The sequence below is a fragment of the Pleurodeles waltl genome, chromosome 1_1 (genome assembly GCF_031143425.1).
Source record: "Pleurodeles waltl isolate 20211129_DDA chromosome 1_1, aPleWal1.hap1.20221129, whole genome shotgun sequence".
NCBI classification, from domain to species: domain Eukaryota; kingdom Metazoa; phylum Chordata; class Amphibia; order Caudata; family Salamandridae; genus Pleurodeles; species Pleurodeles waltl.
In genome coordinates this window covers 391,427,149-391,444,133 of record NC_090436.1, presented here as the reverse complement: position 1 = coordinate 391,444,133, position 16,985 = coordinate 391,427,149, and the positions used below count along the sequence as shown (strand labels likewise).

The following is a 16,985-nucleotide window of genomic DNA, read 5'->3' as shown; positions in this document are numbered from 1 at the left end:
CTCAGGAGAAGTCCTGAAACGTCAACAAATGTGTCCTACTGGGCGCTTAAATAGCACTTTAACTGTGTCTACATGCCTCTCTGAATTAGATAAGACATGGATTAGAATGTACATGTATTACCAATGCAGGTGACACCCTAAACCCTATATTCAGGTATTGTGCAAATTTGATGGCTCTTGTGAAAGAATGACAAAACATTAGTGTACCTACAGTTAATTTTAACTGTAGATTTTTTTTTTTCTTAAACTACAGTTTTTAAACAAAAAAATGTTTGACATAAAAAACATTTTTTCCAGTTTAAGTTGAGGACCCCAATTAACGCTTAGACAAAATTTTGCTGCATTAAGCAACTTTTATCCCTACGACATAGGTGTCTATCTCTGAAATCTAAAAATAACTTATGAAGTGTTACAATCGCTTTCTATTCCCCCACTGCCACTGGTACTTGATTTGGCATAGAAGTATGTAAACTGTCAAACTACTACCGTCTCTCTATGAGTTCTGCACTGACGTAGAAACAAATAACACTTTAAAAACTAGTACTAGCTCTAAACGTCAGTGTACTAGGCTGCCGCTGTTTTTGTCCCTTATTGGTTCTGGAGATATTTCAAACTGTCTAAAGATTAAACGAGCTTTGTGTCCCTGCCTCGATTGTCAACAGAGATACCTTGTGTAACTGGAGTACGAGGCTCCCACCAACTAAGCAGAGATTTTTTGTGTACTATGACTTGGACGGACATTTGATGCTTGCTTGCTGTTACAACAGCATCCCAGATCCATCTGGGTAAACACTCCGTACCTATTTCGCAAACACACTAAGAAGAATAGGGAGGAACCAGGTTGAAGGCTGGGGGCAGGGGCGTAGCTTCAGGGGGGGTGTTGCACCTCCCTAACAAATGTTCCCTGGGTGCCTGTATCAGCGCATGGAACTCGCAACAGCTTTATAATGGGGGTACACTTTGTCCCTGGGAGTGGGTCAGACAGGTGACTGACTCTCCAAGTACCACCCCACCTCCCTCTGCTTAGTCCCCGTCTGTCCGCTGTGCGGCCTCGTGCACGGTTCCTGCCCTGTCTCGTGCCCCATTGTGCGTCTCCTCTGCCCGCAGCCTTTCTCATCTGTCCTCAGTGCAGCCTTGCCGTGCATGGGGCAGGAGCACTGGAATGTGCGGCCTCTGACTGTGAGCCCGCTTTGCTGTTTGCTTGGGCTCCTTCCTCTCACCTCTGAGGTCACGGTGTGGGGTAGGGATATCGCAGCACCAGTAGCGTTAGGCACCCATGTGCAAGGGCAACTTTAGTCCATAATAATTCAGGACAACCGGCGTCATTTCTTTACAGGTGAGTTGTGATGTAAGAACGTGCCAGTCAAAGAGAAATAATACACCCACCATCATAGGAAAATGACAAGTCTACTCATTACATCGAAATGACGACATTATGATGCAATATAGGTCAAGATTAGCGGTGCAGACTTCATATTAAAACAGTGGGACAAGAGCTTACTTCGGAGATCAGTGCGTGATATACATAGCAGTGTCTGATAAGAACTCTGTACAAAATGTTCAAGGTAAAATGATTTGGCTAAAGCGCAATATAAATTACAACACATCTTGTTCTTGTTATGCTTTGATGCTCTCAGGCACACTGTCACTGTGGCAAACAGAGCTACTGTAATACTTACTAGTTTCCTGGGTATGTTGTGTGCACGTGGTGATTCTTCTACCACTTTTGGTTTCCAATGATGTGTTCACTGTAATAGTTAATTAAAATACTACTGCCAATGTGTCTGGGAGGAAAAAAAACACAGGAACCTGTTGCTCCCCAGAACAATGCTTTATTTCAGAATTCAACAGTGGTGATGACAAACGAAATGAGAAGCCGGAAATTTGGCAAGAACCTTCATCCTAGGACAGGAGAGCTGAACCGCCGGTTTCACACGCCCTTCTCCCTCCCGGTAGCACTTGGTGACGCTGCACCAGGAGATTATATTGCAGTTCTCGAGTTTATCCTTTGCACAAGACAATTTTTATTCATTATAATTTACCATTTTTTCGATTTGGCATAATTAATTGACGAATGAAAAACAAGATCCAATGAATGCATGCATGGCAGAAGAATGTTTGGTTTCTGGTTAGGAGAAATGAAGTATACACATAGGTGGCAGACACACTAGCATTCTAAAGCAGGAGGAAGATTGTCAAGAGTGCATTCTGCCCCCACTGCCAGATGGAAGGCCTATTATTCTAAATGAAAGGCAGCAGTAGTGGATGCCAGGCACTTGTGCTGTGTGCCAGATTCTGCGGTCCAGATGTAAGCAGGTTACCCCTGGGACAGCACGGGCTTCATCTCTCGCAGCAGAATGGAGCCAATCACGGTCTTCTCCGTGTTTATGATGAGCTGCGCTGTAGAGCTTTCCTTCAGCTCCACTGTGACCAGCATCAGTGACCCACTGTGCACAGTTTTAGCTGCGAACCTGAAAGAGAGGAGAGGAGGGCTTGATATTGAGAAAATTGTAAGCAGTGCATTCTTTCTTTTCAATACGTAAATTGTATACTCCTTTTGCAGAGGTTTTCAAAACACACAATTTAATAGAGATTACACTAGGTAAACGTTGGCTAGTTCGACAAAACAGGAGAACCAGCAGCGAATGTAATTTCCGCACTATAATAACAAGTATTTCTCATTTCAGTAAGTCAGAAGCATTGTTGCTGCTATTCCATTCATCAAAAAAAGATCCATGTAAATATGGATGACCATGACGCCGCCAGTAACTCTCAACAATTTTACGCTTTCAGGCAGTCATAAAACATCAAAAAACGAAAAAGATATCATTCTGACACCACACTACAAAAAACACAAAACAAAGGAAATGCCACCAAATATACTCCTGCTGCCATGGGTAGGATTTATAAGGATTGGTGGTGGGGGAAGCGACATTTTGTTCTCCTAAATCCTTTATAAATCCCACGGACGTCATACATTTGCTCCAAACAAAGCAGTACTCTGATGAGGACAACTTTCCAATTTTTAAAACAAAATCTTTATCAGATGCACTAAGATCAAAATACACCACCAACAGTAAACAAGTGCACTGCATCACAATCAGCAAAGCACATTTCAAAGTATGGGTGAAAGTGATGCAGACGTGTTACAGACTTCAAACTACATCCTCCTCTACATGTTGTCCTTTACACTACACAATACGTAAAAAATGGTATAACTGTACAAATGAGGGGAGTGTCTGATACTTTTGCCTAAATATTGAAAAGGAAATTGAACTGTGCGAGTATATATGGTTAGATCTAGAAGAATTCCACTTTAATAATGAATTTTTCCTTAGCTACGTAACTCCCTCGCTCAGAGTGAGATTTATTTACTCAAATGATAGTTTTATCTTACTTGCATCTTCCACTGCAAAGAATGAATGTCTGGGTTGTGTACAGGAAGAACAAGTCACTTACCTTTGGTAACACTCTTTCTGGTGGGTAGTTTCTAACCTCAGATTCCTCACCTTGAGACTATTCCCAGGTGTCAAACTAAATCCGGAAGCCTAAAAGTAGTACTCCTACGTACTAGTAAGTGGCATCGCAAGTCTGCTGACGTTAGATGCCTTCTTAGGTTCTCTATGCCCTCAGATGCAGAGCCCATCCGCAAAATGGCACAATCAGGGTGCTGATCTCTAGTTTCTGACCATTTTTAGAAGTAAAAGAGTCCAGTTCACAAAACCAGGACATGGGTGGTTCAGTGAGGATTCTGCAGTTAGATAGTTTTTACCAGCAGGAGAGTTACCAGAGGTAAAATATTCTTATAACGGATATTTCTAACTGCAGACTCTTCACCTTGTGAACAGATACAACAGCCTTACCTCTGCAGGTGGGGGCTCTGTGAATGGACCCATCATTAATAATCCTGCAGGGCCAAGCAGGCAAAATGTCCATCTCAACTAAACTGTTGAAGCAGCAGTGCTTCATGAATGTGTGTATTGATGCCCTTGCAGCTGCCTGATAAATCTCCAGAAAAGGCACTCCCCATGCCAATGCAATGGTGGCAGCCTTGGTTCTGGTGGAATGAGCCCACAGTCCTTCCAGACGCGGCATTGTGGCTGATGCATAGCAAATCTTTAAGCAGAGCACAATGCATAGAGAGGTGGGTTCGCTTCTGCACTGCCTTGCACTTCTTTGCACGTAGGGAACCACAAAGAGCTGATCATCCATTTAACGGTTTTTGGTGCATTAGATGTAAAAACTGAGTGCTCCCTTGGGGTCAAAAAAATGGAGCCTTCATCCTTTTTTGAGGGGCGAGGAAGAAAAAACAATGTCAGAAATATGACAGCCTGTCCTAAATGAAAATGTGTTACCACTTTTGATAGAAAAGAAGCTGGAGTCCTCCACACCAGTTTAGCTGGGAAGAACGAAATGTAAAACGGTTGGATATAAAGAGCCTGAAGCTCTCACACGTTTAGCTGACATTATTGCAATGGGGAAGATCATTTAGAGGGTCAGGAAACATAATAGATAGGTGTGTACCTACTCAAAGGGAGTACACATCAAAAAAGTAAGGGTCAAATTTATCGCTGACTGTAGCATCACAGAACACTTAAGTGGAAACAAATGTTGTAAACCTTTCAAAAATATAGTCACAACACGTGATTTAAACAATGAAGAGCCAACTAGAAGCCTTTAACAATGGCCAAAGCCAGTCCTTTCTAGGCCAGGAACAAAAAAACAATACAACCTCTGACAAAATGGCCTGCACTGGGTCAAAAAGACCTGCACCTCTGCTACAAGATGGACAGGGTACCCTCCTTCAGCCGCCATAATGATGGCAGGGGAAGGTGCAGTGTGGTGGAAACAGGAGGTAGACCCACTTGAATGGACTGACTTGTAAGAGGTGAAGCCTGCCATTCTGGGAGGAAATGTTGGATCCTGCCACCGACACTGGCTGTCTGCTGGAAAGGACACACTAAACAGGTGCTGCAGTTGCTGGAGCTGCATGCTGTCACTGATACCTTGGGCGCAATCTTTGTGAGCCGTGATCTCAGCCACGAAAAGGCTGGAGGGTCTGCTGGGTTGAGAGCGGGGTCTGGTGTTGATGATAGTGGAAACCCTTCCCTACCCACAGAGGGTATGAAGTGGCTAGTGGAACTGTCTGGTGGGCAGGCAGACCCAAGGATCATGCAGTGCCTCTGCTTTCCTTAAACGTTCCAGGGCTGAATCTACTTTATCACCAAAAAGACGATAGCCATTGAATGGCATTCCCAATAAAGATCCCGAGGCATCCTCGGATAAGCCTGTAGGCCTCATTCAGGTTTAGCACTAAAGTGCCACACTTGTTGCAATGGCCCAACTTAAACAGTCAGTTGTGTTCAAACCACAGAAGATGACAAACTTCCTTGCATCATATCCATGTTGAAAAGCCTGTACGAGGGACCTCCAAAGCGTTTCTAGGACAGCTGGAAAAATGTGGACCACGGTGTCCTATAGGGCATGTGACTAGCAGCCTTAGAGGCAGCTGGAATTTACAGATGCTAGAGGGAGGTTTGTAGACCAGAAAATACCTTTTACAAAAGTTTCAGGGTTTTTGGACCCAAAATCAAGTGGGGTAATTCGGGAGGCCTTGTGATTCATCTTACTTGTGCAGGTCTCTATCCCCAAGCTTTCAGGCATAGGATAGTGTAAGTCAGTCAGGGGTCACCCAGTGACAGCCTATGGCAATGAACGACTTGTCTTTTCACTGAATGTCCAAAGCACGGCTTTGACTATGCCCCCAAGCTATTTGTAAGGGATTCGCTGAAATGTAACAGAGGTTCTCTAGGTGACTGTGAAAACATTAGAACCTCTGCGGTGGGATGCTGCAAATTCAAAACCTCTGCTGCCCTCCCCATCACTATGTTATGTTACGTGGATTTGTAAAGTGCAGTTAATCACCTGTGAGTGTATCCAGGCACTGATTAGGGCAGGCCAGTGGGGGGGAGGAGGTGGAGATAATGCCTGTTTCATCTGGAAGAGCCATGTCTTGAAGCTTATTTGGAAGTCCATGAGAGAGGGGGTGGTTCTGAGGTGTTGTGGGACGTTGTTCCAGGTCTTGGCTGTGAGGTATGAGAAACAGCGTCCCCTGCTTCTGGCCTTCTTAATGCGAGGGAGGTGGGCTTTTGCCTGGGATGCAGATGGAAGGTGCCTGGTGGGTTGGTAGCAGTTGAGGAAGGGATTGAGGTACACTGGACCGGTGTTGTGGAGAGCAGCTGTAGGACTGAGTGACTAGATTGAACTTGCAACTTTCCTGGACTGGGAGCCAGTGGAGACTGTTGAGGTGTGGAAAGATGTGGATATTTCACGGATGTTCAGGAGGAGTCTGGTGGTGGCGTTCTGTGTTGTTTTGAGTAGACGTAGAAAAATGAGCTGGGATTAGAAAGTATAGGGCGTTTCTGTGGCCAAGTCTACATGTGATAAGGGTCTGGGAGACTGTTCATCTGGTGTTAAGTGGGATCCACTTGAAAATCCTACATTACATCATATAAAGTCAGGAGGGGAAACCAGGCATGTGTCTGGGGAGGTGTCTAGGCCACTGGCATCCTATAATTCCCTAAACTAATTGTCCTCATTATTTTTTTGGGGAAAACTCATCCCCTCCATCGCAGGACCTGAAGTTGTGTGTAACCCATCCTTGGTATAATGCTGATCTCAACATACTGATGGTAATTCTTCAAATGTATTAGGTATGTAGGTTGTGATGGTGCCCACACCTAGCATAATGCTGTCTCTGGCGTACTGGTGATTACTCTAAAAATATTTGAAATAATCATGGAATGATAATGTTCTTCTCTAGTTTAATTGCAGACCTAAAGTTGACACCCAGGGGACCCTTGATATAAGATGGCCCTCATATAATACTGGAAAATCTTAGCATACTATGGGCAACCACATCATGAGATGGCAGTACATGGGCATGGAAGGCAGAGCCTTTCTGTGGGTGGAAGTAGTACATGTGCAAGCTTGATGAATGCAACAAATTGATGTTTGGTCATCAAGTGAAAGAATGGTGTAACTAGTCCTGCTTCCTAAACGTGAAAGAGTCTCCATAACATGAGTGACAGCAATTTTGTATTAGTCTGTAAAATCTGTCAAGCTCTGGTGTAAACTACCAGATTTTTTTTATATGTTTCCATCCCGACAAACCCAATGGGGCTGTCAGCCACAGCCCATACCATAAGCTTGGAAATCTACTAGGAAAAGGCAAGACAGACAAGCATTTATAATGCAATGGGTCTCATGTTTGCTTGAGTTAGAGCTATTAGCATTGTAAACTCCTAACCTGACTTTTCTTGCCACATAAAGTGAAAATGAAAAGTAAAACAGTTTCACATAACTAACCAGACTTTTCTTGCCATATAAACTGAAAATAAAAGTTTCACATAAGCGAGCCGATGGCCACCATCAGCGCAAAGCTGACACACAAAAGGAAATAAAAGTTTGCTTGCAGTGAAACCTATCGGCAAAAGTGCAATTATCTATGTAACTGGCAAAAGTGCAATTACCTATGTAACAGGATCGATGTCATGCAAAGCGCTCGACTACTGCCCAGTGAGATCGTGCTGCGAAATAAAGAGAAAAAGAAGTCCAGAAACCAGATGGAAAACATCGAGCCTCGTATGTTTTCAGTAGTTGGTCAGTGCGCTCGAGGAGGGCTAAACACTGGAAAAGGCACGACGTGTGCATGCCTTTCACTAATGGAAGCAAGTGGATTTTAAAAGGCAAGCCCACGAACCAATGAAAGTGACTGATTTGACATGGGCGCGGGTAGAAGCCCAAAGAGAGATTACAACAGGGGACGGAGCGCTTTGCACTCGCCCCTAAAAAACGAAAGGGGAAGAACATTTGGAGCATATTCTATAAACCTTAATGTAAAATAAGTATAAAAATGCACAACTTAAAAGTGTCTTCTCAAATTTTTCTTGGGTCAAATGAACCTGTAACACTGCACTGAGAACATACTTACCTAACGCAGCACGAAAATACTGGATATTCGATAAGCACCTTTTTAGAACCTATGGCTTTTTATTGAAAAAAGTCAAAACTGTGCTGTAAAACACACTGTTCGGGTCCACTTTTTAACTGCTTTCTAGATGAAAGACTTAATCTGAACCACTACTTGAGGGAGTTCGGGTGGATCACTTCTATTGATCAAACACTGCAATTTGGCCCAGTTATGTATAGACCACCACTGACAAGAAGAAGGATGCCTCAGGGATGAGGTGGTATGTCTTCTGCTGAGATTTGTTAGTACTTTGCACAATTGGCAATGGACACCTGCCCACTTTTTGATGTAGTCTCACCACACAGTTTTCTCAGGGACTCAAATGTCCACATGCAAACAAGAAGTATTGCTGAGGTTAATCGCAGAGACCTATCTCAGAATGATATTGGGCCCTGAAATCATCTTACAAGACACTCTTTGGGGCAGGCTCAAGATACCTTGATTGTTAGAGCATTCTCCAAAGCAGAGACATAGCTAAGCACTAAAAAAAACAAAAAGAAAGGGGGGGGGGCATTGGAGAAGCAGCCAAACTTTGCTTGAATAACCATCAGCTCCACTAGGGCAGGAGGAGGCAATGGTACAATCACGTTCATTGGTGTAAAACGTCTGAAAAAAACTTTAAACATATCAAAATCATCAAAATCTGCCAGATGGTAAAGTAGTTTGAGAACATTTTCCCATCAATGAAGTCCCTACTTTGGTCCACGGTCAAACACAGGATTATGTGGACCATAAACAAGGTGCACTAAGTACAAGAATGTCCTAACTGTACTAACTTGTGTGTCACTGAAAAGTGGCATGAAATAACTGACCTAGCCACTCAAGAGTCCCTCGTCTATACAATACTTCGAAGAAGAGAAATTACTTCAGATCTTCCCAACATTCAAGGAGAGTCTGGCAAATCCATGTCATTTTTCAGTCAAGACAAACAAAACAAAAAAACAGAACTACCAGTGCAACCAGTCAGCCCTTTTCAGACTGTGCCCTATCTTGTAGACACACTGTGAGCAAAAACCTAACACAGATTCAATAGTTTTAGCATTCAGTCAACTGTACCTCTGCAGGATGACAGAGAACACTAGCTACCGCAACATGAGCACATTCACAATGCCCTGAAATGCCTGGAAGACAACACAGTAGCAACATTTAAACACTTAAAATGATACACATATGCCTATATGTGTCTATAATACAAAATGGCAGCCACCAATGTGTAGCTACGTTTCAGCTGCACTTTTATTGAAAATGCATATTTTGATTTGTCTAGAACATCTGACTCCATGAATGGTTCTGCACTAAATTTGGCAGTCACTTGGTAAGGCTTTAAAGTCTAGTATGCCAATATTTTTCTTTACACAAAGAGGAGGGTGAAAAATGTGTTTTACCATTTTTTAATTTGCATGGGAAATTTTGCTCGCACCCACAGCCAAAACCCTTGAAAGGATTTACACCAAACCTGTCAGTAAAGATGGAATCTACTCAGAAAAAAAGTTTTTGTTGGTTTGGTGTGAATCGATTCAGTACTTTTAGAGATCTAAGTGTTTAAAATGTTGCAGAGGAGCATTAGATGGTTAACGTTTTTGCATATTTTCTGATTTTAATCATGGAGGACTCATGGATCAAGTGCCAAAAAAGAAAAAAAAAAAAAAAGGATTCGGATTAGACGAGGGGGCCTTTTTCACAATCGTCCCTTTCTGGTTCACAGTTCCAAAGTCGGAACCATAGATCCAGGAGCTCTGACTGGCTGGCCACAAAAGAAAACATTCTATAGCGGCTACGATTTCAGTACGTGGGAAACAGACCCCGCATAATGACAAAGTAAATGAAAGGCACACCCTGATCCCATGGCCCTGCAAACATCCCCAAATGCGCATGACTGAAGTTTTTATGTAGCAAGAGTTGGCTGCATGTGGCAGATTTGGCGCAGCGGGTCCCTACAGGCCAGACTCTTTGGTCATCCCTTGCTGTGCAGTGCAAAAGGCAAGGCACACCGGGTTGAAAATTAGGTACGTCACAAAAAAGACCCCATCAAGTCACTGAAAAAACACAGTTAAAAACCAGAGCTATACTTCTGTGTCACACACAAAAAACCACTGAAATGTGTCAGTTACGTTAAGCAACGCACACAATGCATGCATACCTCATGTTGCCTGCTTTACAGAAAATACAAAATAACCATTTCAAAATGTAAGATGAAAGGAAGATAGCCTACAAAGACCAAATCATGGCAGGTGGCTTCAGTAAAGGTATGCACAGTGTGTCGAGTGCTTTGGCGAGTAAAATCAAGGTACTTTTGGTTTGTCAGTTTTTAGACCGTACTATTTTTCAAAATCTTGTATTCCTGTTTCTTGCCAGTCACATGGAAAAACATGATACCTCATAATGGTTGATTAATATATGGCCTCGTCAATGATTTAGCTCCATTCTACAATGTTCTATTTTGGGGGTCATTATGACTCTGGCGTAAGGCGGAGAAGCGTCGGTAAGACCGCCAACAGGCTGGCGGTCTTTTTTTTTGTATTATGACCATGGCGGTTACCGCCATGGTCATCCCCCGCTTCTCCGTTCCGCCCGCTGGGCTGGAGACCTGGGTCTCCAGCCCGGCGCCCGTCACTATACCACCGGCGGTATTTGGACCCAGCTGACCGCCATGGATTTCATGCGGTTTGAAACCGCCATGAAATCCATGGCAGTGAGCATTATCATTGCCAGGGAATTCCTTCCCTGACACTAATAGGGGTCTCCCCCACCCTGACTCCCTCCCCTACCCCCCACCACCCCTGCCACCCCCCAAAGGTGGCAGGACCCCCTCCCCACCCCGACCCCCAACATAACTTCACTCATACACACACACGACACGCACGCAGGCACCAACAACACACATACACGCACACACACCGACATACATGCCAACATCCACACACACAGTCAGACACGCACACCCACATTCAAACATACACGCACACATCCATACAGACATACCTACAGACATACACGCACTCATTCCCAAACACACAACACCCCCGCAAGCATACACGCACTCACACACCCCCTCTACATACACACACGCACACCCCCATGCACGCACACATCACACAACACCCCCCACCCCCCTCCCCTCACAGATGATCGACTTACCTGGTCCGACGATCCTCCGGGAGTGGACGGGAGCCATGGGGGCTGGTCCGCCGACACCACACCGTCAACAGAACACCGCCACAGCGAATCACAGGACGTGATTCGCTGGGCGATGTTCTGTTGGCGTGGCTGTGGAGGTGGAGCAACCTCCACTTCCTCGCCGCCCGCCAGTATGGCTGTTGGCGGCTCTCTGTCCATAAAAGGACGGAGAGCTGCCAACGGTCATAATAGGCCGAGCGGCTAACCGCCACCACTGGCGGTCTTCCGCACAGCGGTCCCTCGGCGGTCTTGGAAAAAGACCGCCGAGGTCAAAATGACCCCCTATATTCCGTCCCTTATCTCAGAGTTTAATGATCATAGAATAATCAATGTTTAATGTTCTAATAGTCTCCCTATGCTCTGAACTTATATTTCTGATATTCCTTTTCCGTTTTTTAATGCCACAAATCTGGCTGTCACCTATACATAAAGGACACCATTAGGCACACTACCGCCACCGAAACCAACTACATGGACCAACTCTCCTTGAAGCTGCAAATTTCAGCCAACGTCAACATGTGCGGAACCCTAATCTGCAGACTGCCGGGAAAACACACCAATTTCACCAGAAACATCACAGATTTCGTAGTTCACCATAGTCATTAATAAGAGTGCCTTCAACCTCCTAGGAGACCTCTACTTTCACTTAGAAAACCTCATCAACTCTAACTCAGGCGCGATCCTCGAAAAGCTTGGACTCACCCAACACATATTCAACCCGAAACAGGCCACCAGACACATTCTGGAGCCCAGGTTCACCAAATTCAACGACATCATGATCAACAAACCAGCACTTATCACTTGGACTGACCATGTCCTTGTCATTTTCAAGATCAATATCCCAGACCACAGAAAATTAACTACTGCTGGCCCACCGCTGCTGGAAGAGCATAGCAGAGGAGCACTAGGCTTCTGCACGCTCCAAGAACCCTTTCCAATACCAATATCAGAGCTACAGATATCACTAACTTAAATGGCTGGATCACTTTGTGTGCTAACACTCTGCCCCCTTGAAAAGAAACCCAAACAGCAAGAACACAAACTCAGGCCATCTATGACATGACACGAGTTATAGATAGATTAGGGCACGAGTTACAGTTACCTGAGATTTTGGAAAGTAAGATGTTATTACCATACTTAACAATAACATCACGTTAACGTTTACATTTTTCAGTGAATTTCTAGGATTCTTTTTTTTTTAAATGTAAAGTTATATTTTATTATGAAAAGTAACATCAACCCCCATGTTGCGCCTGGTCATAGACCGTGTGCGGCATGGAGTTAGTCCAGCATTCTACCCCTTGCAGGCAGGTAACCCCATAGCGTACAATGTACACAACCTCTAGCCATGTGCGGCTTGGGGTTCCTGCGGGCCATGCCCAGTGTCCAACTCCCGCTGGTGCCAACCCACCCCTCCTACCCACACTCCTTAACTCCTGCAGGCATGCATGTCTGAATTTAAGGGGTAGCATTTTAAGTAAGGCAGAGCTACTGACTTTGTCAAAGGCTCAGAACACCAAAATATTAAAAGTGGGCCTATTGGTTTTCTGGAGAGGTGGGAAATATGTAAAGCACATTATTGTCTGTCACAAAATCACATATATGTACATATATATACATATACCATCTAACATACATACACATCCTTATATACATATACACCATAGGATATCTTGGTAAGACCAACCAGGCAACGGGGGGACGGGTGGGACCGTGAGGAATCCACAGGTAGCTAGTGTATCCACCAGAAAAGGTGTTACAAAAGGTAAGTAACTTGTTCTTCTGATGGATACAACTACCTGTGGATTCCTCATCTAATGAATAGAGTCCCAAAGCAGTACCACACTCGGTGGCGGGTGCCTGAATGGTCAGACCAAGAAATCCTGCAGCACAGACCATGCAAAATGGCCATCCCTCCTAACCTCTGAGTCCAAGCAATAATGCTTTGCAAAAGTGTGGAGGGAAGCCCAAGTTGCAGCCTTACAAATATCAGCCACAGGAACACCTCTAGCCAAAGCCAAAGAGGCCGACTTATCCCTGGTGGAATGAGCTCTTATTCCACCAGGAGGAACCTTCTTTGCCAAGGAATAACATACTTTTATGCAAAGAATGACCTACCTGGACAGTGTTCTTTTGTGGACAGCCTTGCTTTCCCTCTTCCCCATGTAGCCGATGAAGAGCTGATCTTCCACTTGGAACTCTCTCGTTCTCTCAATAAAGAAGCTTAAAGCTCTTTTCGGGTCAAGGCGATGCAGTCTTGCCTCCTCTTTTGATGGATGGGGAGGAGGGTAGAAGGATGAGAGCATTATAGATTGCCCTAAATGGAAGAGTGTAACAAACTTCGGTAGGAAAGCTGCCCTGGTCATCAGCACCACCTTGTCCGCATGAAAAGAAGTGAACAGTTTTTAACACCAAAAACCTTAATAGACATAAATGTAAAGGTTCAAACGGCGAACTCATCAGGAATGTGAGAACTAAATTGAAATCCCATTGAGGCATAATAAAAGGAGAGGGAGGAAACTTATTAGTAAGACCCTTTAAGAACCTTATAACTATAGGGGATTTAAACAAAGAGGGTTGATCATGAAGGCACAGAAAGGCAGACAGACCCGACAATTAGCCCTTAACAGTTGCAACTGCACAACCCCTCTGCGCCAAGGATAACGCAAACAATAAAATGTCCGACAAATGGGCACGTAAGGGATCAATTTGGTTCTCTCCACACCAAGCCACAAATTTTGCTCTTCTGCCAGCATAGATTGATTTGGTGGAGTGTCGCCTGGCCGATAAAATAACGTCCACCACTTCTGGCAGGAGAGAAAAGGAACTCGGGTTGCCCCGTTCAATCTCCAGGCATGAAGGTGCAGGCTCTGGAGGTGGGGGTGTAGAACCTGCTGCTGCGACTGCGAGAGGAGATCTGCCCTGAGAGGGAGACGAAGCGGAGGGCACAGTGAGAGTTGGAGAAGGTCTGAATACCACACCCTTCTGGGACAATCCGGAGCTATCAAGATGACTTGGGCCCTGTCTTGGCGAATCTTCCTCAGAACCCGAAGAATCAAAGGTATGGGGAGAAACACGTAAAGCAACTGGCGCAACCAGGACATCTGAAACGCGTCCCCCAACGTTCCTTGCACCAGATACTGGAGGCTGCAGAACGACGGACAGTGCGCGTTCTCCTGAGTGGCAAAGAGGTCTACCTGAGGAAATCCCCACATCTGGAAGATGTAAAGGATCAGGTCTGGATGGAGACGGCACTCGTGATCAGCTGAGAAGCGCCGACTGAGACTGTCTGCATGTACGTTTAGAACCCCGGCCAAATGGTTTGCTACCAAGCAAATCCAATGGTCCCGTGCCCAGGACCAGAGCCGCAGAGCAGAGCCTCTCTGCAGAGAAGGTACGACCCTACCTCTCCCTGCTTGTTGATGTACCACATCGCAGTAGTGTTGTCCGTCAGAACTTGGACCAACTGACCACGAAGGGAGGGAAGGAAGGCCTTGAGAGCCAAATGTATCGCCCGCAATTCCAACAGATTGATATGAAACATCTGTTCCACTGGAGACCATCGACCTTTGATCTCCAGGTCCCCCAGATGAGCTCCCAACCCTAGAGTGGAAGCATCTGTTATCACCGTGGCCACTGGAGGTGGCAGTGAAAACGGCCTTCCTTGGGAAAGGTTGCCGTCCAGAGCCCACCATCGTAGATCCGCTGCAGTGTCTCTGGAGATAGTTATCGACTCCTCGAGATCCCCTCTCTGTTGAAACCACTGCCTGCGGAGGCACCACTGAAGAGCCCTCATGTGCCAGCGTGCATGAGTGACCAACAGAATGCATGAAGCGAACAGACCGAGCAGATGAAGGACCTTGAGGACTCCTCTCGACCGCTCCACTTTGAAACATTGTAATCAACGCCCGAATGTCCTGAATCCGCTGAGGCGGAGGAAAGGCCCGATTCAATGTTGTGTCCAGTACTGCTCTTATGAACATGAGCCATTGAGAGGGCTCTAGGTGAGATTTGGGCACATTTACCGAAAAGCCCAGGTCGATTGACAACTGGGTTGTCATCTGCAGGTGAAGCAGCACGAGCTCCGGAGACTTGGCTTTGATCAACCAACTGTCCAAGTAAGGGAATACCGCTTTCCCCTTCCTCCTGATATTTGCTGCAACCACCGCCATCACCTTCGTGAAGACTCGAGTTGCAAAATGAAGGACCGCAAACACATTGTTGCAACCCCACCACAAACCGGAGATACTTCTTGTGCGACTTGAGAATAGGGATATGGAAATAAGCATCCTGCAAGTCGACACACATCATCCAATCTTCTTCATTCAATGCCAAAAGCACCTGCGCTAGGGTCAGCATTTTGAACTTCTCCTGCTTGAGGAACCAGTTCAAAACCCTCAGGTCCAGGATAGGCCTCAATCGACCATCCTTCTTGGGGATCAGGAAATATCTTGAATAACAACCCTGACCCCTTTCCTGCTCTGGAACCAACTCCACTGCACCTTTTGACAAAAGGACTAGAACTTCCTGTTGCAACAACAGGAGATGGCCTTCTGTGCAAAAGGAGGGACGGGGAGGGATGGGAGGCGGAAACTCCCAAAAGGGAAGTGCATAACTTTTCTCCACAATATTGATGACCAAAGAATCCGATGTGATCAACTTCCACATGCGGAGAAAATGAAACAACCTTCCCCCTACAGGAGAAGTATGGGATGCAATGGATGGAGGACTAAGGCCGTTTTCCCTGTTGCACCCTCCTCCCCCGGAGGAAGAGGCAGGGTGCTGCTGGGTGGCTCCTCTGGTTCGAACTCTACCCTGCCCTCTATATGACCTACAGGGAAGAGTAGAAGGTTGTTGGCCTGCTGGCTTGGGTCACCCCCGAAAGGAAGAGCCTCGTCCAAACCCCCTGAATCTTCTAAATGATCTTAACGGGGTGGTGGTAGAAGCCTGCAAGCCTAGGGACTTGGCGGTAGCCCTGCTCTCCTTGAAGCGCTCTAAGGCAGTCATCTTTAGAACCAAATAGCTTGTCCCCATCAAACAGCAAGTCTAACAGAGTCATTTGCACATCCGATGAACATCCAAATGATCTCAACCAAGCATGTCTCCTGGTTGCAATGGACGTGCCCATTGTCCTGGCCACCGAATCTGCTGTATCCAGCCCGACTGAATTACCTGAGTCGCTGCCGATTGCGCATCAGTCAGAAGACCCCGCATGTCCTGGGGCAAATCAGGCAGCTCAGCCGTGGCCGCCTCCATCAGGGCATGGATATACCTGCCTAAGAAAAAATCTTCTTGGCAGATTGCTCCATCCTTTTTGATTCCCTGTCTGACGGGGCCCCAGGGAAGGATCCAGGAGCTGAGCGCGAGGAGCAGGAGGTCTGAACCACCAGACTCTACGGAGTCGGATGCCTAGAGAGGTAACCTGGGTCCCCAAGAGCCACTCTGTATGTCCTCGCCACTGATCTGCTAACAGTAGTCAAAGACACTGGTTTTCTCCAAACCTCCAGGATCGGTTCTGTGAGAGCCTCATTAAAAGGAAGGAGTGGCTCCGCAGCTGCCGAAGCAGGATGTAACACTTCTGTGAGGATGTACATTTTCTCAGCTGCAGGTAGCAGGAGATCTAGGAAGTCCGCTGCCTTCCTCACCACTGAGTGGAACGAGGCAGCCTCTTCAGTAAACGCCCCAGGAGAAGCCAAATCTCACTCTGTGGAAGTATTGAGACTGCTTGCAGAGTCCAAACCCCGAAAGTCCCCCAGGGGCTCTGCGATCTCTCCTT

The 16,985-nt window shown here is 45.8% G+C and overlaps 1 protein-coding gene across 3 annotated transcripts in view; it reads right to left on the bottom strand.

The window, feature by feature from the left end:
* Positions 1 to 1,816: 1,816 nt before the first annotated feature.
* Positions 1,817 to 16,985, bottom strand: part of AP3B1 (adaptor related protein complex 3 subunit beta 1) — a 1,440,584-nt gene continuing 1,425,415 nt past the window's right edge. For all 3 annotated transcript variants that reach the window (XM_069223388.1, XM_069223395.1, XM_069223382.1), the window contains exon 27: positions 1,817 to 2,471. In XM_069223388.1, coding sequence (XP_069079489.1) covers positions 2,318 to 2,471 — 154 coding nt within the window. In that variant the 3' untranslated portion in view covers positions 1,817 to 2,317. The remainder of the gene's footprint in view (positions 2,472 to 16,985) is intronic.